General features: G+C 30.6%; 1 protein-coding gene and 2 pseudogenes across 1 annotated transcript; all 3 read left to right on the top strand.

The window, feature by feature from the left end:
* Window positions 1-549: 549 nt before the first annotated feature.
* On the top strand, window positions 550-4,609 carry LOC129298639 (mitotic spindle checkpoint protein MAD1-like). Its single transcript, XM_054937062.1, has 6 exons — window positions 550-671; window positions 2,727-2,817; window positions 2,916-2,985; window positions 3,097-3,225; window positions 3,447-3,485; window positions 4,303-4,609. Exons 1-6 carry the CDS (start codon window positions 578-580, stop codon window positions 4,390-4,392), a joined length of 513 nt encoding a protein of 170 aa, XP_054793037.1. The 5' UTR covers window positions 550-577; the 3' UTR covers window positions 4,393-4,609.
* Window positions 4,610-5,062: 453 nt separating this feature from the next.
* Window positions 5,063-13,853, top strand: LOC129298637 (protein NRT1/ PTR FAMILY 4.3-like; annotated as a pseudogene).
* Window positions 13,854-16,491: 2,638 nt separating this feature from the next.
* LOC129298636 (protein NRT1/ PTR FAMILY 4.3-like) lies at window positions 16,492-23,292 on the top strand (annotated as a pseudogene).
* Window positions 23,293-26,097: the final 2,805 nt, after the last annotated feature.

Raw genomic sequence — 26,097 nt, 5'->3', positions numbered from 1 at the left:
GGATTTATTTGTCATTGAACATTTTTTTCATGTGTGTGGAATATAAATTTATAGGTTATTTTAGCTTTTTAATGATCATATCCCGTATATGTCTTTTTTTTCTTTTATCATACTAGAACCCTCAATGGAGTGATGCCAAATGCTTTTTTTTATGACCAAACTGGTTCTTCATTGGAGGTTGCCGAATTAATTGAGAATTTATGCTGCTACTGACAGGGGTAGAGAGAATAGTTTAATCATATATATGACAGATAGACTTGGAAAGGGGAAATTTTTGGGTATGTCTCACCTAGTTTGCAAGATGAGGCTTATGTCTTTGTGGAGTATGGGGAAATGCTGAACAATAATGATTTTCTTTCTTACTTATCAATGCTTCCCATAAAGTACTGAAACGGGCTATTTTGTTTTTGCTGGATAGCTGTTACACAGTTCATCTTATAAAGCTGTCCAGCTTTTACTATTCATCCTACTATTTAACTATTTGCATTTTGCTTTTCCTTCTATAGTTGGGCCATGGTGATTATTCTGCTGCAAATACAAAAGTTCTTGCGAATGGTGAATACTCTTTCTGTAGAGAATGAGGCCCAAACAAACCATAGAAGCATTACAAACTGAGCTGCAAAAAACAAAAGAGAAGTTAAAAGCTGTTGAAGAATTGAAGAATCAATCAGGTAATGAACCTTGTTAATGACGGGCAGTGAAATAAAATTTTTTTTTTTTGGGAGAAATACAAATGAAATTAATTATTTCCTAAGTCCCATTTACGTGTCAAACTTATCTATTTACAAGTGGCTAAGACGTGTGGGTAATTTTTTTATTTTTTATTTGGAACTTGTATGTAATTCTCCCTTTTTTTGGGACAAAGAGTGAAATAAAGATTTAATTATGTTTGAAAGAGATTTGTTATGTTAGCCAGTATTTGATGGGGGATGTTTGGTCATTTTCTATTGTTGCTCTGCTTGCATGCACGCACATTGGAGTCTAGCTCTTTTCATTTGTTCCTTTTGAACATCTGGCTTGAGTATGAACAGATTCTGCTTGTATATGAGATATTGAAGAGATTATAAAAGTGAAAATGACAATTAGGGACTCCAAAAGAACATTAATGACAATTACAAACCCTAAATTATTAAAATCTCAATAATAGACTATTGTCCTTACTTGCAATTAAAAAAAAAGTGAATAGTTTGTTGAGAAATTAACAAAATATACTTGGGGTTATTTGTAATGTTAGTTGGGAATTTAATAAATTCAGTTGTGAATCTCAATTTTTTGTTGTCAATATACATATAAACCACTTGGAAATCTAGAAAATACATTTGGAATTATTTGTAATATTAGTTGGGAACTTATGAGAGTCAGTTGTGAATCGTAAGCTAATTGCTTGTGATTTTTTTGCTGTCAATATGTAGATAAATTGCTTGGGAAATCTACAAAATGCACTTGGATATTTGTAACGTCAGTTGATAATTTATGGGAGTTAGTTGTGAATTACAAGTCAAATGCTGTGATTTTTTGTTATCGCTTGGAAAATCAACAAAGATACTTGAGAATCTTTGTAATGCTAATTTGGAATTTACAAAAGTCCATTGTGAATCTCAAGCCAACTAACAAAAATAATTTATTGCAAGTAAGGACTGAGGACTATGATCTGTTATTGGGATTTCAATAATGCAGGTCTGTAATTGTCATTAATGTTCTTATGGGGTCTCTAATTGTCATTACGGGGTCTCTAATTGTCATTTTCCCTTATAAAAATGCTGTAGTGTTTATGTTATTGAGCTACTTGAAAATGTAGTGTACAATCTAATAAATTAACAAGTCAATTCACAATGACCATGTATGAAAATCAAACTCACATAAAAAAGGCACTCATAAGAACATAATCTTCTTTAAACCACAACATCAAGTACTTAAATTATATAAAAAAGTGTTTAAGTTTTGAGTCTATAGTTTTATAGTAAGATATCTACATTAAAGAAGCTTAGCACTGAAATCTCATTTTCACATTAAATGATGATCTTATTTGAACAGCAGAGGGGATAAATATGGGGACATTGGTCACACAAGTACCAGAGAACTTCTATGATACACATGGAAATCATGCGATATAAACTGAATGTTTCTTTCTTTAAATCATAGGAGTCCTAAACTCATCTAGCACCCTCCCTCGAGCTGGGAAGTAGATGTAAATCATTTTCAATTTGAATTTAGTTTGTTCTAAGTTTACTTTGGCCAAAGTCTGTGCAAGAACTTGAGCAACTTGGGTCTTTGTAGTGGCATAGGCAAATTCAGTATCCTAAATCCACCTTTTCCTTGATGAAGTGGTGATTTGATTTACCCATTGCTTTATTCAATCATGTTGAGCTTGATTCTTCGGCATTGTTAGTGGTCTAGCATCATTGAACTAATTAGCCAAGTCATCACCGTGTGACTCTAGGCACGATTCCTACTACGTAGGAGGAGCCCTGCTAAGAAGAGTACTTTGAAGATGGGATAATTAAAACAAAGAAAAATAAACCTATGTTTACAAGTGAAATGAAATTTCCTGTTATTTCAGTGGTGTGGCTTCTTGATCCTTTTAGTGAGACTTCATCTGTGATGAGAATTTTCTAAATGAAATGAGTGTTTCAAATGTACTATGGGGTTGTATCATGAGCTTGTCAACAGTTTAGTGATAATTTTTGAATATATTAATATTTGCCTCATAATTATTTACTGTTCAGGTGAAGCTGGAAGATTGGTAGATAACTACATATCAGATAAGCTAACACAATTGAAAGAACAGATTGCTACTCTTGAGAAAAGAGAAGAAAGGTTGGTGATTTATAAGTTGCTACTTGCTCCTTTATGGGGTTGTAGATACGAAAATTCAAAATGATTCTGGAATAACTGAAATGCTGAATTATCAACAGATACAAAACAGTGTTTGCAGACAGAATTTCAGTTTTCAGGAGGGCATGCTGTGAACTTTTTGGTTACAAGGTCTATGATTTAATGTTGTTTAATTTGCTTTAGCAGATAACTAATCCCTCTACCTAGTTTTATTTGTCTTTCTTTCTAATTAGGTTTCTTCCATTAAAAAAATGTTGGCAGATTGTGATGGACGAACACCAGCGGTCAAATGGAATCCCGGTGACTCGATTTACCCTGCAATCAATTTATGCTCAAAGTGATGAAGAGAAACTTGAATTTGAATACGAGTCAGGGAATACCAACATTTTGGTAAGTCATTAATTCTGATTTGAGTTCATAATTATAGCGTTGGAATTGTATCCTTGGGAATTTTCTGTGGTATAAGTGTATAACTTATTAAATTTATATGATTTCAGTAATTATAAAAAAGCATAGGTTGATTTTCAAAGATCCAGTGGTGATTCAATAATATCTTTTGAATCCTTTCAAATGTGTAGCATGACTTTTATTTTTTTCCGTCAATGTAACAGGCAAACGATTACACATCACAGCCTGATATATCCCGTCAGGTAAGGAGGTTCTAGTATTTTTGTCACTTTTATTTCTTGTACATCCTTTGAAGGTGGAAGATCTCGGACAGTCATTTCTTTAATCTTGTACAGAAATAAGATCAGGTTCCTTTTTTATTTTGTCTCTTTGTACATGATTAGGTTTGGTTCAGTCTTAGTGGTTACTTCTTGGTTTTATATTTCAACCAAGTGCTAAAATCAAGCCAGTCATTAAATCAGTTAAGTTATTGGTTCAAGTGTTAATGGTCAAAGCTATAGTCTAACTATGATCAAACTGGTCATAAATGAAGTATTTTATTAAACTGGCAAAGATATTGGTTTAACAGTTTATTAGTTCAATCAGGCGAGTTGACTTGAATTTTCATATTATGATTTCAGCGGTATAACTTTGCCAAACAGGAAGAAACAAAGTCAGGATTTATTAGGTCCTGACAGTTAGTTTGATGGCTCTTGATAATGTATCTCGCCTTGTCTCAGTTTTAATTTCTTGTGACTGTTTAATGTCCTTGGAGATTTTTTATTTCTATTTTATTCGCATTATAATAATCCTGTTTTTAACGGTTGACACTTGAAAGATTATTAGGACCTGTGGCTCTGACCGTCCTTGAATATATGATTTACAATCATCCTAAAATCTAAACATGATTTTTTTTTTTTAATTTTTTTTTAATTTTTAATTTTCCCCGCAACAGACCCACCCGTCGTAGATGGAAAAAGAAGACTTGATTCAGAGAAAGAAATATCGCCATGCATGCAATTTTTGACTATTTTTCTGTTTCTTATCTTGAATCATAATTAGTGACTTGCCCATTCCCAGGTTGAGATATTTGTTCGGAAGATGAACTCAATTCCTGCTTTCACTGCCAACTTAACGGTGGAATCATTCAATAGAAGAACTTTGTCTTAGATGCAATGAACTTTACAGTCTACTGTCCTTATAATATAAAATTTCTATAGCCAATTATTTGTATCCTTGACTTCTGGATTTTGGTGAACTAGTATAGCGATTCAGCCATTGAGAGGACCCAATTTTATTTGGATTGGGAATTGGTGCGTGATGGATATATTGGTTGTTTTTCTGCCATAATTTGTAAATATGGTACAAGTTTGTGTTGGCAAAAGGGTGGGGGGGGGGGGGGGAAGGCTATTAGTTTGTGATTTTCGAGCTTTTCAGAAGCAAGGAGTAATTTGGAGCAATTCGTGCTGAATATTAGCAAAGGGTGTATTTCTTCGACCTCAATATTTACATAATTTTTTTCTTAGTGGCTGCGGTGATAGCGTAATAATTTACATCCATTGTCATGATGCAGGGAAATATTCTTCCCCCCCCCCCCCCCCAAAAAAATTAATTTTTGTAATTCTTCGTCCAATGAGAGACTTGTGGAGGATAATCAAGGAGGTGATAACATATGGGGAAGGATTTGGAAAATAAAGGTGCCTCAGCGCTATAGATCATCATTTCTGTGGCTTGCTTATAAGCAAAGCCTTCTGACCAACTCTTGTCGGAAACGCCGTGGCTTATGTTCGGAGGATACGTACATGCACGACTTGTAATCATGTGACTGAAGATATTCTTCATGTCCTACGAGACTCTGCGAGGACGCAACAGATGTGGAAGAATATCAATACGGTCTATGTACAGAATGGAGGAGGGAGACAGCCTTGCTGCAGAATTTGGGTTTGGGACCATGGTCATGGGAAAGTGGTTCTTGAATCTGACTCCACTACTGATGCGGTTTCCCTAATCACTGAGGCTATCAATGCGGAACACCATGACTATGATGCGGTGATGGAGATTAGATGTTGGAATATTTGTAAATATTTATGAATTTGTATTAATTAATAAGTTCAAATAAATAATCTTTATCATCTTGTATGGACTGTGATAGATAAATTATATAAGTGAGTTCAATAGATAGAGGCCCAATGTAACCCTGTAGCTGTCAGTTATTTTTATCTTTTAACTAATTGAATCAAGGATAATTTGAGATAATTAATTAATTAATTAAAAAGTGGTTACTTATTTGGTTTATATAAGTCAATCAATCGATTACTAAAACATGATATACTTTTCATTATCTCTGAACTCTCTGTTAAACTACAGTGGTTTAGTAGATTGTGAATTTACTTATATTTGAAATAATTGAGGTTTCACATTCAGTCATGAATTTTTTATGTATGCATGTTAGTTTATTTGAATCTTATTTATATTGAGATACTTATGATAACATTCGAAGCATGTTGTCTAGGGATGGGGAGGTCCATACGCGGCACGTGAAGGGAGAACATAATTATGCGGCGGGATTGTCTTTGCAAATGGTTTCCATGCAGTACTTAATATGCCGTCTGATCTTGCGGTGCTTGTGGATAAGGATTGTGGCTTCATGCACAACTGTTTGACCAGGATGTGATGTGCTGGTTGCTTTGTTTATCAAATGATAATAATAATAATGAATAAAAAATAAAATGAGAATGGTTTCTCTAATCTTCTATTTCATTCTTTCAATACTAATGAGATGCTTGCCTAATGTATAGGCAAATATTTATAACTTAAAGGTCTCAACCATATTAATAATGAAATAATGAATCATAAAGAGAACATTAATTTTAGGGGAAGATCAATTTCAAGAATCCATGAATTTACTTTGAGGAATGTGAAGTAATTAACATAGGGGAGATGAACGTTCATCTCGTAATCTCATTATGACATTGAATCATGGACATCCATACAATATTTATATTCATAAATCAAGAATAATATTGTATTTACTTGAATTTTTTTTAGCAAAAACATTGATTGCACAAGATATTTCTTTTAGGTAAATTAGTTTCTAAACATAAATGTTTAGATTTAGATCCCATACATCCATAAGCCTGAAAAATAAATGGAAATATTGGCACTGTTCAAGATTTTTTATATTTGAATTTGTTTCCTTGATGCTTGATTTTTTTTTTAAAAGCCGATTTGTCAATACTTGTTGTGCATTTTGAAATTGATTAATGGAACATGAATTTCATGTCAAGGGATGTTTTTCTTGATTTTCCATTGATGAAATCTGCTAGTATACATTTCATGAGAATTATTTGATTGATTTGATATTTGAATTGTGAATTTGACTTGAACTTGATTTTGACTATTGTTGATTAATTGAGAGTTTTGAGGGAAGACTTTGCTAAGTTTTTATTAGAATTAAAAGCTTTTGTTGAATATTTATGATTATTGTAGAATTAGTCATGATTTATTAGACTTTTGAATTGGTACTTGAAACCGAATCGAATTAGTTATTGAAATAGTTAAGATACTGATTTAAGAATTAATGATTAAAACTATAATAAACTAATCACTTTATTAAACTAGTCAAGATATTAATTTAATATTTTAATTGTTCAACTAAGCATGTTGACTTAGATTTTCATATTATGCTTTTAGTTGATTTTTGATTTAAATGGTGAATTGCTCTTATTTTTTTTTTGGTTGAGTTTATATTGAACTTAAATTTGGCTATTGTTGAATAATTGGGAGGTTGCACTAATTGGATATTCATACGGTATTTAAATTCATAAATAAAAAAGAATAATATTTGATGTACTTTAAAAGATTTTTTTTTTGGCTAAAAGAGCATAAACAATAATTGCATAAGATATTTCCTTTAAGTACAATTAATTTCTAGACATAAATATTTACTAATTATTTAATCAAATTAGATTTAGATCCCATACATCCATATATAAAGTTCGAAAAAAAAATTGAAATATGGCATTGTTAAAGATTTTTTAATATGTTTGTTTTTGGAATGCACCAATTGGTTTCTGTAAGCAATTTTAAACTTTAACTAATTTACATCAAATTGGGTCAAACCACATTGATGTAAAATTCATACAGTGTCAATTTTTTTTCACACACAACACTCAAATTTGAGATATTATTTAAGGAGAATAACTTTGGAACCTTCATTCTACACTCTAGCTCTAAGCATTAGAAATGAAAATATATATAACACACATTTTTTACATATATTTATTTGACTTAATCATATTCAAACATTGTTGTGCTTAATTAGAAGTAATTCTTCTAGAGGCATCTAACACACATTTAATGTGAATTTTGCATTTGAGAGAAGGTGAATCCCCCTTTTACATTGTTTTGTATATGCATTAAAAATTAAACAAAACTAAATTTCCACAAATTAAGAAATATAATTAAAAGTAAATCTCTCTTCTCATTTTACTCATTCCTGTGTTTATTATCACAGAAACAAAACAAGCTTAAGAGAAAGGAAGAAAGAAACAGAGAGAAAATAGTTAGGTTTAGAGAGAGAAAATGGAGGTGAGGAGAGAGAATCCAAAATAGAAACGAATCAGAGAGCTGTGTTGATTGGAGAGGAAGACCTTCTAATTCCAACAAGCATGGTGGAATCAGGGCTGCTTCTTTTGTTCTTGGTATCACTCTCTATCCATCTCTCTTCTATTCTTTTTTTCCCCCTATTTTCTTTTCTTTTTTTTTTCTTCGGTTACGATATCCCCACAACCGGCACTATTTTTAAAAAATTGTATTAGATTGTTAATTGTTGGATTTATTTCAAGTTTTTTTTTTAATATTAGAGATGTTTCCAAGAAGAACTATACTCAAGGAACCATTGAAATAGGAAGAACAATATTCTAGGAAGAATGAACGCTTATAAATTAGAATATGAGCTAGTCATTGTTGTCCATGGACAAATTGGTACAAGATTGTATTTGCTCATGGTGATTAAGGTTGCACAAGCTGAAACCTGCTCGTCGGCACATGTTCGGATTTACTCATAGGTAAAATAAAGACAAGTTAAGACTTTGCTTAAGGAAAAGGAAGCGAAGCACTAAGGTAGAATTGGTTTTATTTCCAACTAACCTCGAATAAAACTTTAGTCAAACTCCAGAAATACAAAACATTTTTTAACATTAAAACAACCGGTTGTTATATTTTTTTTTTGATTTGAACATTAATAGTCTCAAAATATTATTATGTCACTCAAAAGTTTAGGATATTAATTGCTTATTAAAAAAAATTTTGAGATAAAAATGCCCTTTAATTCTGGTAAGAATTCTTCAACTAATAATCAACGTTGGTTAAACTTATTATAGGACAACATGACACCCTTTTTTTTAAAACTTCAAGAATAATATTGTGCCAATATAAAGTTTATATTAGTTCAAATTTTTTAGGGCTTTTTTTTATAAAGTTTAGGTGAGTTAGGTATTAGGGGCTCATTAGAAATAGTGCATGCCTTGAAGTTCAAACTGTGCTTATAAAAATACTTATAGATTACCTATCAACAAGATTCTTATATTGACAGTGAAATTTGAACCCATAACCTTGTGAGTTATTAATCAAATTCTTACTAATTGAATTAATTTTTTATTGGTAATTTCTTTTTGGTCCAACCATGGTTAAACTAATTGTATTTTCTTCCAAAGTTTTATATATATAAATAAAAAAAATGATTCTTATGAACTTTGGAGCATTTTACTTTTTATTTTTATATCAACTCATTCATTTTGATCGTTTTGGTTAATTACTAAAATATTGAAGAATGAAAATGATGACAGGGTTTCAAGCGTTTGAAATAACAGCAGCAGCAGGAGTGGCAAACAACCTAATAACGTATCTGATAAACGACATGCATTTCTCTCTGCCAAAATCAGCCAACGTTGTAACTAACTTCATTGGAACTATCCTTCTCTTAGCTCTTCTTGGCGGCTACCTCGCTGACTCTTTTCTTGGATGCTTTCGAGCCCTTCTCATGTTTGGCTTTCTTGAGCTCTTTGTAAGTAAGCCATTCTTCTCTTAACTAATTAGGTTATCATATTATCAATGATTTAAAAATAGTTTGCTTTATATGTGTGTGTTCGCGCGGATGTGTGTTTTAATAAGTTAAAATGTAATTTTACTACAAAACTATAAGCTCAAGAATGTCTAAGGAGCTAAATTCGTTTTTGGTGTGATATTTTTCTCTAATTTTTAAAAACATTATAATGCTGCTCTTATTTTTAATAAAAGTTAATTTTAACTATTAATTAAATAGAAAAATGCAAAAAGCATGAAAATGAACAAAAATGATAAAAAAATTATAGACAATGACTCAGAAAGTATAGACAATAACAAAAAACTAAGACAATTTTCTTGATCTTTTTTTATAATTTTGTGGTCAACTAATAGTTAAAATTAACACTTGTTAGCTGTAGGAGTAATATTCCAACATTTTTAAAACTTGAAGAGAAACATTACATCAAAAGTGAGTTTAAGTTTTCATACGCTTCTAAACTTATAGTTTAGGGTTAAATTTGTCATTTAACCCTATGTTTATATAAGTTATTGATTAAATAGACACATTTTTTATGTATTAATTCATAAAATTGGAAGCGAATTGCGCTGTACATATGGCTTAGAAATAATGACATGAGCACACAGAAATTTCATAGTTCATAATATTGATTCTTAGAGATAATATTACAAATCACCCCTTCCACAAGGAAATCCTAGAGGCTAGAAGATTAATTCAAAGAAATTGGACTATTCGTTTTAGTCATTTATAAAGGCAAATAAATGTCCTAATATATTAGCAAGAGCTTCTTATGATTTATATTATCTTTTTTGGACTTTTGATTATCCTCCACTTTGTTGCAAGTTGGTGAATGATAAAATGGTGTCTTGTAATGTTTGACCTATCATATTGTACTTCTTGTATCTTTGTGGTTGGTTAATTAATATAGGGTGAATGAGTAAAAATACTCAAAAAGTCGTTAACCAGGAGCATCTAGTAATCTAAAGTGAAAAAAAAAACACATGAGTACTTATGAAGTTATTTTTTTAGTGTATCTATGATTAAACTGTTAAATTTCAGATTCAGAACATAATCATCACTATCTTTGACTTTTAATGTATTGGAAGAAGGACTGAAAAAATAACTTCATAAATACTCGTGCATTTTTTTTTTGTCATTTTAAGCTATTGGATACTTTTGGTCGATGATTTCTTAAGTATTTGTGCTTTTTAATCCAAAAATAGCCAAAATGGTAAAGAAATCTGTCTAATTTACCTTGTAAATAAATGGTTGATTGTGCGTGTTCATGATAGGGTATCATACTACTATCAATACAAGCCCATGTTCCCCAGTTAAAGCCACCTAAATGCAACACCATACTAATTGATAATGGTGAATATTGCCAAGAAGCAAAAGGGTTGGAATCTGCAATATTCTTCATGGCACTATACATGATGGCATTGGGAAGTGGGTGTAATCAATCTAACATGATAGCTTATGGAGGAGACCAATTCAACAAACACAATCCACAGCAACTCAAAAGCCTCTCAACTTACTTCAACTTTGCCTATTTTGCATACTCAATTGCTAAACTTGTTGCCTTCACTCTTCTTGTTTGGATCCAAACCCACTATGGCATGGACACTGGTTTTGCTGTTTCGGCTGCTGCCATGGCTCTGAGTCTCCTTTGCTTGATCTCTGGCACTATGTTTTATAGGAATAAGATTCCACAGGGCAACATTCTCATTCCCATTGCTCAAGTATGAAGAATTAATCCCTTCGCTCTATATATATTGTTGCTCTTTTTTCTAAAATTGATTGTTAGACATATTCAATTCAAGAATGGTAGATTTGAGGGTATTGGATCTATCATGATTTGATGCTTTGAAATGTTTTCAAATTCTTTTGACAAATCCTTCTTTATCACTTGTTATACTGCATTACTTAACTTTCTCTTTGACCTTGTCTCATAATTAAAAAAAGACATTTATTTTTATGATTTAAAGTTTTTGTTATGTAAATACAATATATTAGAAATGTTTAAAAAATATGTGATAAAATTTTAAATAATTGAATGGCCCACATTATTCAACTCCCTCATTAGCATTATTCGATGTATGTTTTAAATACTTTGTCAATTAACCTTGTCATCTTTTAATCTTGTTTTATTTTATTAGAATTTAATTGATATTTTATAATCCTTTACAAATTATAATGCAGGATTATCAAGATATTTATTTGAATATAGATGATTTTTCTATAGACAAGTCTAAACTAGAGAATAATTTGGGTGAACCAATACTAAGTCTTATAATTAAAAAGAATTAGAGATTGAATTGGTAAATGAATAATCAACATCAATTTTCAATTTGTTCAAGAATGGCTGCTAATATTCTTAGTATTTCAATAATTGTTATGGCTAATGAATTGAATTTTTGTATTGGTTTACATGTTTTGACAAAATATCAAAATTTTCTTCTTCCAACTAATGTTAAAACTATCATGTATGCTCGTGATTGATTTCATAGGTGTGACAATGTTGCTATGACATTGAATATTTGGATGTTTAAGTTTTATAGGTTTGTTGTGAATTTATTTAAATTTATCAGGTTTTTAAATTAAAAAATTGATAATATTAGGACCAAAGCTGTAGGGCTAGCCTTTTAGCTCTAAGGGCTAGAGTTAAATTTTAAAAATAAAAATTCTAAAATAATTTTGAGTTTTTTGAGCCTATGTCTCTTGTCAATCTTGATCTTTTAAAGATTAACTCTTTAAAGTCAGGCCGATCCTAATTGCCATCTGCCAACTCTATTCACAAGTCAAAAGTTATTTTACCAAATAGGCCTTAAAATTATATGGATTATTTAAAAATATATGCAAGTAATTAATGCCATCTTGTCAGGTTTTTGTGGCTGCAATATTAAAGAGAAAGGATCATACAAACCAAAACGATAATGTTAGCGGGAATGCTTGCTTGCTTGGTGAAGGTTTGGGCCATCATCACACAAATAAGTTCAGGTACTTCCATTGGCTTTAATTTGTTTCTTTTTCTTTTTTGGGTTTTTATCCATAATAATTTTCAGTCATTAACATTTTGAGTAGATCATATATAGGAAAAATAATATTTCAAGACTTAAAAGATAAATTAATGAAAATAAAACATAGATGAGGGGAATGAAGTGGGTACTTTTATAGGACATATATGTACATGTAGAGGCGGGAACCCACTCCTATTTTCCTATATCTCTAATTTAATTTGTCTCACATAGTGAGGGGGATTTGAGCCCTCTCTATCTCTTAAACCCCCCCCCCCCCAAAAAAAAAAAATAATAGAGCAACTCTTTCTATTTCTCTATTTAATAATATTTTGAGTAGAATATATTAAAGAAAAATAATAATATTCAATCAAATAATTAAAATTAAAATTCTTATGAAAAATTTTGCAAATTGAACTATTTCATCCTACTCCCCCCCAAAAAAAAAAATATTATCCATCTCACTCTAGGGATTGAGTTCCTTCTATGATTTCAAGTCGTTAAGTCTAGTAACAATATAAATGGACCCCACCTTTATCCATATCTCCCTCCTCACTTTACTGAATGTTTTTGTTGATGATTCTGTTAATTAACACATATAAATGACAATATGCTCGAGAGAGAGAGTCTGTGTAAAGTACTCTTATTAATTCTAGGTTTTTGAACAAGGCATGCATCAAGGTAGAAGGTGAGACTACCCCAGAGGAAAATCCATGGAGATTATGCAACATTGCTCAAGTTGAGCAAGTGAAGACATTACTCTCAATCATCCCCATCTTTGCTTGCACAATCATCTACACCACAATCCTAGCTCAACTCCAGACATTCTCAGTTCATCAAGGATCTTCCATGGACACTCATCTTTCGAAAACCTTCCAGATCCCTTCAGCCTCCCTCCAAAGCATCCCTTTCATGCTACTCATTCTCTTGGTCCCTCTCTGTAACACTTTCTTTGTCCCTTTTGCCAGAAAACTCACAGGCCATGAGTCCGGTATCTCCCCCTTAGCCAGAATAGGGTTTGGTCTCTTTGTAGCTACTTTCTCCATGGTTTCAGCAGCTTTAATGGAGAAAAAGAGAAGAGATCAAGCTTTGAACTTCAACCAAAAACTTAACATTCTTTGGATTACGCCACAGTTTTTGATCTTTGGATTGTCAGAGATGTTTACATTAGTGGGACTCAATGAGTTTTTTTTTATAAGCAAGCTAAGATGAAAGGAACGGAGGCATTCATGACTTCATTCACTAGTCTTTCATACTCTTTTGGGTTCTTCTTGAGCTCAGTTTTGGTCTCTCTGGTGAATAAGATCACTACTACAAGTTCTAATGGTGGGTGGCTTCATGAAAATGATCTGAACAAAGATAGGTTGGATTTGTTCTTTTGGTTGTTGGCTGCACTGAGCTTTCTCAACTTCCTCAACTATCTTTTCTTGTCAAGATGGTATTCTTCTGGATAATCTCAAGATTGTGATGCGAGTCTAGATAAGTATCTTGGAGATGATAATTTTCCTCAACATGTTATTTATACTTTGTAGCTTTATTTTGAGCAAAAATATAATTATTTGTGATTAATATATATGTGAGTTTTATATATTCCAAATCAGGGCTATGTAGAGTGTTAGGCCGTTAAGGCCACAGTCTTAGGCCTAAAAAAAAAAAATATTTGCTTATACTTTATATAACCAGTCATTATTTTTTTGTTAAGCATTAATGTTAATTAATTACATATTTTCACTAACAATTTAAAGCTTTGAATTAATGAGGATGAGTTGAATTTTTTTTTTATATTAAGACAAAGGATAATAAATGTATAGTAAAAAGCTAAAGTATTACAATACAACCAAGGAGATAAACTAAAAAGGGAGTAAAATTAATCCTCCTGGACAACTTTAAATAGATGATGTTGAAACTTTTGGAGCAAATGATTAATATCCAAGATGACGGTGTCAAATATGAGGCTTGAGAATGGTACTGCAGTGCTTATGAACACTATTGATTTGCACGATAGTCCTAGATAAAGCATGTTGTGCACAAAAGGAATTGATCCACCAAAGAGAAGACGAAGAAAAACTTAAATGAATCTTGAGATTGCTTCCTTACCAACCTGCAATTGACTTGCAATAAAGCAAAACAGTTTTCCATATCCTTCTCGAATTTCTAGAGCCAAACTGTCCATAAATCACAAGTAGGAAGAAATGTAGAATAAGATGAAACTAGATGTGAGCTTGTTGAAAGAGACAATCTTGAAACTAGGGGAGAAGGCCATCTGTAGACTGTAGATATGATCAAGAAAAAGACATGGACTCTTGAAATCTCTTAGTAAGAGATTTGAATCAGGAACTAATCCTGGACGAATAATAGAGTTCCTCAACATCCATAATTGATTAAGATGATGATGTGCTGAATCAAATTAGTATGTGAATCTTTGAAGAGTTGTTTGAAAGTGGACACTAACCAAGAGATCAAACTAGTATCTTGGAAAGTAGAAGTGTGGATGCTCAATCCACCAAACCAAAGGGATCGAGCAAAGACATGATCAACAGTTCTTCACATTGACAACCAAAAGGAGACAGTATTAGCAAAGAAATTCTACTCCTTTAATTTGATGAATTTCCCTTGTTGGAAATCTCTTTGGCAACTTTAAAATACATTTTATTTGTGTGGAAACTTTTTCATAGAGCTCTCCCAACTGGTGACATTTATATTTGCAAAACTGAACAGAAAGCAATATCTATCTATATATCTATATAATGCATAGTTACCTCTTTGCTTGAGAATTGGAAGACGAAGAAGCAAGAAACTGGTGAAAGAAACAACAAAGAAATTGTTTTGCAGAAGCATAAAATCACACTGTTATCCTCTTTTTTAAAGAACGCAGAAGATCAACAATTAATGAAAGAGGAAATCAAAGGAAGGATCAAGATACCAAGTAAAAGAGCAAACAACCCTCAAACAAAATGCCGAAGTCTGAAGATTGGAAAGCACCATGGAAAGAGAATATTTGTTTTTGTTTGTCTAAGAAACAAGAAAAAGAAGAACCACAGAAACAATAGTGACTGACTGGGAGAGAAAAGTCAAAGTTGAACACACAATTCTTCTTTTCTACTAGTACTAAACAACCGTGTGCGTATATAGTCACACCATAAAGAAATAAAAAATTTTAACTAATGAAGCTTAGGTCTAGTAGAAGGAGTTAATTTCTCACAACGTAATGAATTAAGGTTTATATTTCTGTTAAAAGAGATGCTCATATTTAGTGTCCCACCGTGTCTTGAATTGGATTGACTATAATGGAATGATACCTATGAGAAATTAAAAAAAAAAATTTCATATTAATTTCTTCATTAACAGTGTAATGTCTCCCCCCACCCTAAATATGACATTTTCTCTGTGAAACGTGTATAATCCAAGAGAAGAACTCTGCAAATCATAGCCGACGAACAACTTAACAGAGATACTATTTTATAGATATTGATACTGATGTCCATTTTATGCCCGCGATCTGATTAGTAAAAAGTCCATAAAACCCATTATCAGAACAAATTCATGAATGACTGTAAATGTAGATGAAGGGTCATAATTGGAATGTAATCAATCAACCAACATTGTGAAGTACTAGTAAACTACCAAAGCTAAGATTATATCTTCAACAAAAGTACCGGGCGCTTGACTGAAACTAGGAATCTTTCAATGGCTGTTAAGAAAGCTACAAGCACAGCTGGGTTCACAACGTTCGAATAGGCTACTGGACCGACTAAAGCTAAAAGGAGAAAGGGGGATGACTCTAGTTGTTGAGTACCCGGAGGAAGGTACCAGATCGACTTCTCCTCTGTTTCGTAAAGAGGAAGGTACAAAACACAACGCGGTGGAAGAAAAATCAGATCATCTCTGGACTACCAAAATTATATAGACCCACGAGAAGTAACAAGGACGAAAAGCGTACCAGCATTTGCGGATCCTCGTCTTCTCGAATCGGTCTCAAGGCTTCAAGGCGCTTGGGAGAGAAAAGCTAGCGTGCAAATCCTCCTCACCCTTTCACGTAGTGAGGCCGATAATCGGTCCAAATGAGATTCTTGCCGTCTCTGTTAAACTTGGCCGCCGATCGGCTACTGTGGCGGTGGGCCAATTGCTGGCCGTGCGTGCTCCTTCAGCAACAGCTCCAAGCTGGAGACGATGACGTTCAGGGTAGATAGCCCACCGATATTATGGGACGTGGACCGTAAGACTGAGCCAACTCGGCGAAGCAGCGAAACCCGCACCTCGAAGGTCGGTTTTGAAAGGACCGTTGGAATTAGAATTTGCTTAAGCTTCGCGCTGCCGCGCGCTTGGCTTATTTATGAGCACAACTAATTAATAATAATATTTTCATAATAACTAATAATTTTATCTCAAGTTCGGCTTCCTTTGGGCCCAGAGTTAGGCTTTGAAATCATGGAGTGGGCTCTTTGGGTGGGTGTAATTGAAAAACGAAACTCATAATTAAAAGAGAAGAAGAAACAAGTCAGCGTAGTGCAGATAGTAGGATTCTAAATTTCATATGTATCATTTAGGATTCGATTATTAGAGGTATGTATGGAAACATATTACTTGAAAAAAGATAATTCTTTAAATAGCATTCAGATTCCTTGAGGGATTATTTTCACGGCTATCCATTATGAGAATACCTTGGACAATAAAAAAAACACAAGAAGAAGGATAAGAAAACTTATATTTTGTAACATTTGACAATATTATCTTTTAATAAAATTATCATAATTATTTATTTAAAAATTTAGTATAAGTCATGGTCTGTTTTGTAAATATATATATATTTATAATTTTATAATGGATTAAATAACAATTTGGCTATAAATTATAGCCATAGGTCCACGATAATCTAGGATCTTGAGTTTTTTCTTTGTAATATTCTCTTTTAACTTTTGAAAATAGTGCAATGTGACTCTTATTGTTAATATAAATTAACTTCAATCATTAATTGACATAAAATAACATAAAAGAATATAAAAAATTACAAAAAAGGATTAAGAAAATTTTCTTGGTCATGTCTTGTTTTTTATCATTATTTATAATTTTTAGATCATTTTCTATAATTTTTAATTTTTTTTAATTAATTAACAATTAAAATTAATTTTTTATTAACGGTAGGGCTATATTGTATCATTTTTAAAAGTTGTGGAGAACATTATATAAAATATAAATTTAAAATCCTAAATGCTCTTGAATTTATAATTTAAAGGTTAAATCAGTCTTTAATCCAACTTTTATCCAACATGTATTTATGTTTGGATTTTGTGAGGGAAGAATAAATCCCCTTTTGCGCGCGCGCGCACACACATATATATTATTATTATTATTAATACTATCATAAAATCAAACTTTTTGCAAACTTGGCCCGAGAACAACTCTTTGCAAACTTTTCTAGTTTTTACCCTTATGAATTATACACCAAATTTTGCTATGAAAAAACAAAGAATTATACACCAAATGATGCATGGTTTGTGTATATAAAAGTAGCAATGGGCAAACCTCATCTCTATTTCTTCTCACCGAAAGAAACGTAGCGGAAAAACACACACACACACAAAAGCTTAAGAGAAAGGAAGAAAGAATGAGAGAGAGAATGGAGGAAAGGAGAGAGAATTCAAATAGAAACAAATCAGAGAGTTGTGTTGATTGGAGAGGAAGACCTTCCAATCCCAATAAGCATGGTGGAATCAGAGCTGCTTCTTTTGTTCTTGGTATCACTCTCTATCCATCTCCTTTTTTTTTCTATTTCTTTTTGTTTGATCTTCTTGTTGATTTTTTACTTACAAAAATCATTACATATATAATCTTCTTCGTCTTGGTTCTTGTTTATATATCTTGTCATTGGTCTTTCTTTAAGCTTAAAATTTTAAAATCCCAGAATTTTATTGCAGCTCCTAATTTTTATTAGTTGATTGGTTGATCAAGTAAATGGCACATGGTTTGATAGTTATACCTATAATGAGTTATAAATATAGCATCAATCCTCACAAATTGAATCTAAGAAGTTAGTTGCATCACTTTTACATGTTATACATTGACATGATTATCAATATTGATTTATTGATAATTAAAACATCAATATATCTGTAATGTTGTTAGAAGCCTTACTAACATTGATCGTAAATGAGGCTCTTATTTTGGACTCGGGCGATTTCAATCATTCAAATTTATTTTAGTTCTTGTTTTTATTTCTCAAATTTAATTTTTAGTAATTTAATTTTTTATATCTTCTTAAATTATCAGACCGGTACTTTATATTTTAAAATACAAATTAACTCTCAAAATAAATAATATAATATATAAAGTATATTAATTAATGACTTAACATGTATGTGTAACGAAATGAGAACAAAACAAATTAACACTAAAATTAGGTTAATTTTTATTAATATTATCCCTTATACTGTGTTTTATTCTTTTGTTTTTTTTTAATTTTAAAGTTTGTTTTCCTAACTAAATAATTATACTTCTTTGCATGAATCTACATGGTCATCAATCATTTTGTTACCTATCATGTCAAAAAATTTTGTGTAAATGAATTCCAATTTTAGACGTTAGATTGAATTTTCTTTTTTTTTCTTAGAAAAAAAAATCTAATTTTAGACTTCTTTGTATGTTTCTCCTTCCCGTAATCAAGATGTGTTTCATTTGATTCTCTCTACTCAAATTCATAGTTACCTGAGCCCACTCCTATAGAAAATAAATTATCAAAATACTACATCTCGAAAAGTATTTATAGTGCATGTTTGGATTCATGTTGAAGTTTAAACCACATAAATCATGGTTTTAGTGAGAAAAAGTAACAACAAAACTATAATATTAACGATGTCTCACATAAAGCCAAACACGCATATAATTGCTTCGAACTCAGTTTCGTTAAAATTGATTTCTACTTTCTTGTTTTACTGTGGACAAATAATCAAATATTTAATGTTATTAGTTGTTAAATATCTCATAACATGGCTCTTTTATGGTGCGTTTTAGATAATTAGATTAATAAAAATTTGAATTTGAACCAAATTTTACTACTTATAATTCTTTTGTAATTTCAATTCTCTCTATATTCTAAAGATTTGAAATTTTAGTGTACGTTTGGTTTTCAGTTTGTCAAAAGTTCATTTGGTGAAAGTCAGTTTAATGAAAGTCAGTTGTTGTAACGAAATTTGTGTTTAGATATATTTTTTCAAAAGTCAGTTTGATATATTAAAAGTTATCTGGTTTGTGATAGTGAAATGTAGTTTTAAATGTATAATTACTAAAAAAGACATTAATTTATAATAATTTATAATTTTTATTATACAAATGTAATATATTTGAAATATTTAAAAATTACAATAAAGATTTTAAATAATATAAGTTTTGATCTATAATGTTAAAAATTTGATCTCTAGTTATTTCTATTTTTTTAGTCTGTAATCTTAAAAAATGTAGTAAAGATTTGTAATTTTTATTATATATTAATGCTAAAAATTAACATGATTAATTATTTAATTTATAATACTAAAAAAATTGATACCTAATAATTATAATAATTATACTTTTAATGAATTAACTATTTTTTAAATAAAAAATAAGAGATTAAACTTAGGGTAGTATGGTAAATAACATCTTACTTTTCAAAAATTTTAAATAGTTATATTTTAGAAATTCACTTTCAACTACTATTTGAATATATTTTTAGGATATGCTTTTTTACAAAATATTCTATCCAAACAACTTTCAACTTTCTGAAAGTAAAATTTTGCTTTCTGAATGTGAAATGGAAAAAAAACAAATGGACCCTTAGACACTTCAAACATCTCATTTTTTCATATTTTCATTATTGACACCTTTATGACTTGTATTGATCTTTTTTTCATCTTTCATTGATTAAAAAATAGAGATAAATTCGTTATTCCTGATTTTTCATTTTTGTTTCAAATCTTGACTCTTTTCTCTTCTTTATTTAAAATTTTTAAATTATCCAAATAAAAAATTTTGAATACATGGATTTTAAAATGTGATATTTGAAATACATGATTTTAAATCTAAAATATAAATTCAAATCTATCAATTCAATTTCTATCTAAAAGTAATTCAGTTTGCTACTCTATGCCTAGACTTTGTCAAGAATGTCAAGAAAAATATGATTTTAGGGCTTGTTTTATTTCTATTTTAAAAAAAATTATTTTTAAAAATTAAAAAATTTGGGTAAGTGTTTTGAATTAAAATATTTTAAAAAATATTTTATTTTAGTTTTAAAAAAAATTAGAAACATTACATAGCTGTTTTCATTTTCTTTCGGGTTAATGAGCATCTTGATCCAGAATAGTATTCTACACCTTAAATTTTTAAAATGAGCAAAAACTTATATTAATTTGTAAATTTCAAGCAAATTATTCCTTACCATTAAGTTACATATAATAGCTATTACATTTAACTTTGCGGGACTTAGTCAAAGGTTGATGTGGCATTGATCCTCTCTTGACACATGGCATGCCAATTGGGCTACATAATGATTAATATTGTATAGATAAACAATGGGGGCTAATTTGTTCAAAATTTACAAGTTTATTAGAGTTTTTGCTCATTTTAAAAATTTAAATTTAGAATACTATTTAATAGTTTAAGATCTAGGATGCTTATTAAACAATGGGGCTAATTTACCCTGGGGCTTGTTAGCTTCATGTTTGGAACTTTGTTTTATAGGAATAAGACTCCACAAGGCACCATCCTCACTTCCATTGCTCAAGTATGAACAATCCTATGTATGACTATATAAGTTTGCTCATTTTTATAAATTAAGGGTAGTAGTTTAATGATTATATCAGACATATTTAAAGAGCGTTTGTTTAAGATTAAGATTAAGGGGAAAAAAGTGATTTTAGTTAAGAAAAATGAGGGATGAGGGAGTTGCTAGGAGGCCTATAGGCTAAACATGATTTTGTTGGGGGAATTACTCTTTTAAGCTTATATTGTGTTAGGCTATTCCAAATACTCCATTCGTTTGATATTATAAAAGTGCTTTATAAGACTAAACGGAGAGTGTGGCTTATTTAAAATAAGCTAAAAACAAATTTTATCTCATATTTAATTACCCAAAATTTCTCCCAACCTTATTTAGTTTAACTAAATTTTTTCTTAATCTGCCCTTAATTTTAGAGCGATAATTTATTCATAGTTTGTGAGTATATAAAAGTTGTCATGTGCTGTTTGGATGAGCTGACATTTCATTGATGTATATATGAGACAGATTTGATATTGGACATACAATTAAAAAAAGAAAAAGAAAACTAAAGTTAATTTAGTCTAAAAATGTGTAGATTATATTCTAGCAATTCAATATGAATTTTAAACTATACAATAAGTAATGCCATATCCTGCTAGGTTTTTGTGGCTGCAATATTAAAGAGAAAGGTTCATAGAGACCCAAACCAATAATGTTGGCCAGTCTGCTAGCTTACTTAGAGACGGTCTGGGTCACAAGAACAAGTTCAGGTACTTCTACTGGTTTTCTATCTTTCTGTTTTATCTAATAATTTTTATCCTTAATATTTTGAGTAGATATGTTTTTTAAAAAATAATATTTAAACACTTGAAAAATGAATTTATCAAACGCACAGTACTTACAGACATGGGAGCCCACTCCTATCTCCCTATCTCGATAATTTCATCTCCCTCGCACCCTTCAAGGTTGTAAACCAAAGGGAAAACAATCTCAGCAAACATATATACGGCGCTTTTGAAAGCCAGGGACCCCAAAAAACAAAAAAATATTGCTCTTGAAATCACTGTTTTTTCGTAGTTAGTCATCTCTATCACTTTAAGCCCCATAGAAATAGAAATAGGCCTTCGCTTTATTTCTCTCTTTTCTCTTAACTAGAATTTTTTTGGAACCTTAGAAAACTTGTTAGTATTATCATCAACCACCTAAACTAATCCAAACCCCTGTTATGTGAGATTATTAGGAATGTCTTTGCCATTTTTATTTAATGCAGCTACATATCTTAGGACTAAAAATTGAGACCCCAATATTAGCTAATTTGACTAGCTTAACTAGTTGAAGCAAGCATCCTTTTGTCATTTTTTCATTCTGTTCTTACATAAATCACTATATGCTCAAATGCTTAGAAATTACCCTCATTTCAGATTTTGGACAAAGCATGTATAAAAGTCTAAGGTGAGACTGGTCCGGAGGAAACTCCATGGAGATTATGTAAGCATTATTCAAGTTGAGCAAGTGAATAGATTACTCTCAACGATCCCCATCTTTGCTTGCACGATCATCTTCAACACAATCCTAGCTCAACTCCAGACATTTTCAGTCCAACAAGGATCTTCCATGGACACCCATCTTTTTAGAACCTTCCAGATTCCTCCAGCTTCCCTCCAAAGCATCCTTTGCATGTTTCTCATTCTCTTGGTCCCTCTCTATGACACTTTCTTCGTCCCTTTTGCCAGAAAACTCACAGGCCATGACTCTGGTATCTCCCCTTTAACCAGAATAGGGTCTGACCTCTTTGTAGCTACTTTTTCCATGGTCTCAGCATCTTTAATGGAGAAAAAGAGAAGAGATCAAGCTCTGAACTTCAACCAAAAGCTTCACATTCTTTGGATTTATACACCACAGTTTTTGATTTTTGGCTTGTCTGAGATGTTTATAGCAGTGGGACTCATAGAGTTCTTTCACAATTACAGTCCAACATGAAAGGAATGGAAGCATTCTTGACTTCAATCACTTATTGTTCATACTCTTTCGGGTTTTACTTGAGCTCAATTTTGGTTTCTCTGGTGAATAAGATCACTAGCACAAGTTCTTATGGTGGGTGGCTTCATGGAAATGATCTGAACAAAGATAGGTTGGATTTGTTCTACTGGCTGCTTGCTGCTTTGAGCTTTCTCAACTTCCTCAACTATTTGTTTTGGTCACGATGGTATTCTTCTAGAAAATCTCAAGATCGTGAGTGATGCTGGAAATAATTAATCTTGGAGATTATTTATACTTTGTAACTTCATTTTGAGTAAAATTATACTTATGCATAGTACTCTATCACGAGTTCTACATAGGAGAGCCTCACAAGTATTGTGAGGGGTTCTCTCACCCAACAGGCTAGTCTTTTGGGATGAACTCTTTCTTTGGGCTTGTGCTCGTCACATTGGTACTTTCATTGAGAGTTTGGTGTCACGGAAAGGGTTACCCATAGAGGGTTCTAACCGGTAGAAAGCTGAGTGAAGCTGCCGTGGACGTCGGCTCTTATCGAGATGGTATTGTCACATATTTTGATGTCTATTTATATTAAGGCATTGAATAAATTTTATGATGCCGCTTGGAGGAAGATCTTTATAGCCATACCTTTAATTTAGGGAGAAAGAAGGCATGATGGAATATTGACATGATTTGTGTTATATATTGATAGAAATCTTGCTAATTGTGTACTACTTAAATCAATTTTTTAAGATTTTGATTAGAATAATGTTCATGCAAGTTTTAACTATACATGTTCAGTCTTCTTCTTAAATCAATGCTACGTGTACTATTTATTGGTGATTCTATTCAAAATTTATTATTAAATTAATTCATGGTTATAGTGTGTTAAATAATTATAAAAATAGCAAAAACCATGTTCATATTTGTTATGTAAAACAAGTTAATAAAAGTTTTATGTCTTTTGCTCTGACAAAAACAATTTTAATAAAAAAATTGATTAAGTGTTATTTTTTTTCAAACTGATTGGTTTGATTTGATTGATATTTTGACTAAAATTGAACCAAGCCATTTCTTTTATCACTTTACACTTGATTTGTTTTTTATTAATTAAGATTGATTTGGTTCAGCTTTTAGGAAGTTTGGTTCAATTTTATTTATACATAGATAGAGTTTTAATATTTTTTTAACAAATAAAATTATATATTAAGGCTAAGTATAGTTTTTCACTCTCAGTTTTTTTAATATACATTCCAACAAATCCAACTTTAAGTCATATCATCGATTTTGTCATTCACGAGTGGAAATAAACATCATATCCAAAATAAAAATATTCAAAATAAACATTAGGATATATGCATTTGTAAGCAATATGCGTTAACTTTTTATTACAAATTCTCTTAATGCCTACAATGAAAAGTAACTCATTTTAAATAAAAAATTATATCTAAAATTATTAAAAGATCGCATATTGTTGAAGTAACTTGAGTATAGGCATTTGCCTGTCTAATAGAAAAATTAAGAAATGAAGGATTAGGGATCCTATTAAATATTTTGAGTTTGGGCTGGACTTTGATTGAATTTAAAATTAAAAAATAAATACTAATAGTTTAATATTAATCATAAAAAATATAGAAGGTATGATTCATGTCTGGTTAAAATTTTAAAGAAAAAATATTGAAACTTAAATCAAACTGTGTGATTTTTAATTTATAAAATCAAAACAAACCTTACTAATAATTGATTTATTCAATTTTTATTGGATTCGTGTGGTGCGGTCATCAGTTTTATTCAATTTTGCCCGCCCTTATCAAATGTTATTGTTTTTTTTTTTTAGTGTAAAGAGTTCTAAAATACATTTTCAAATAGTTTGAAATGAGAAAAACAATTGTGTGTATAGTGAATTAGTGAGTGGCATACGTGTTGGAAAAAAAAAATTAGAAGCTTTTTTTACATTTCAACTTTACTCAGAGAGTTATTGGACACTCTAAACTCAATTATAAGTTAATTTTATTCTTCAATGTTAAAGATTTTTTTTCTCTATCACCTTATCATTTTGTCGGCTATTCATGTTAGTAGGCCCCACATTTTATTTTTTTAATATTTTTTATTATAAAATATTGAGTTGATAGTACCCGCTAACTCTTTTAGGTAAAAATGAGAAATGAAAATGACCCTTAACCTAATAAAAAATTAATAAAATATATTTAAAAATGGTGAGACTCACTAATGACAAATAGACTTTAGGTGTTTTTAATGTGAGGATGATGTGAAAGAAAATCTTTGACATTGAAAAATAAAATTAATCTATAATTAAATTTAGGATGTATAATAATCATTCGAGTAAAGTTAAGAAATAAAAATGACTATTGATCCAAAAAATAAACCTACTATATCAAGTATCAAGCACTCAAACAACACGATTGCATTTGGTGCTTAGTATCACGTGTTCATCAGCCCAAAAGCTTATTTGGTTCCTCCAATTTATCTCAAAATAATTTTTGTTGTTCATTGTAAATTAATTTTTAAGTATTTGTTATATTATATTTGTCAAACTAAAAATTTTTAAAATTAATATTAAATATATAATATTCAGAGTATCTTTAAATAGTCAATTTATAAAAATTATAAAAATTTTAATATTAAATTAAATCACCCATATATTGATAATATTAAAACTGCACAAGAATAGTCAATTTATAGAATTAAATAGTCAATTTAAATTAAATATATACTGACCAAATTGATAATGAATAAATTTATTTAAAAAATTTAAGTTTGATAAAAATAAAAATAAAAAACTGAATTTGAATAGTACAAATTTCATTAAGAGTGAGTGATGAGTAATTTGACATCTAATTTTCGGCGAGCACCCAAGATTGTCTAAATTTTTATTTTACTAAATATATTATTAAAAATATTTAAAAATTAATTTAAATGATAGGAAGAAAAAATTATTCTGAGACAATGAGAACAACATATTAATTTTTAACATTTTCCCGAACATTCCTTCACCGAAAGTCCATCCTCTCTCTCTCTCTCTAGACAGTCCCAGATGCTTCTCTCTT

Source organism: Prosopis cineraria, unplaced genomic scaffold, assembly GCF_029017545.1.
Source record: "Prosopis cineraria cultivar Desert tree isolate PC_DT_omini unplaced genomic scaffold, ASM2901754v1 PC870, whole genome shotgun sequence".
Taxonomy (NCBI): Eukaryota; Viridiplantae; Streptophyta; class Magnoliopsida; order Fabales; family Fabaceae; genus Prosopis; species Prosopis cineraria.
Note: the sequence above shows the minus strand (reverse complement) of the source record. Positions and strands in the feature narration are given on the sequence as shown.

What these genes read in the sequence shown, in the direction of transcription:
- LOC129298639 (XM_054937062.1), top strand. Translation starts at nt 578, where the DNA reads ATGAGGCCCAAACAAACCATAGAAGCATTACAAACTGAGCTGCAAAAA. An exon ending in CTTGAGAAAAGAGAAGAAAG is followed by an intron (nt 2,818 to 2,915) that starts GTTGGTGATTTA and finishes AATTATCAACAG; the next exon opens with ATACAAAACAGTGTTTGCAG. An exon ending in GTGAACTTTTTGGTTACAAG is followed by an intron (nt 2,986 to 3,096) that starts GTCTATGATTTA and finishes AAATGTTGGCAG; the next exon opens with ATTGTGATGGACGAACACCA.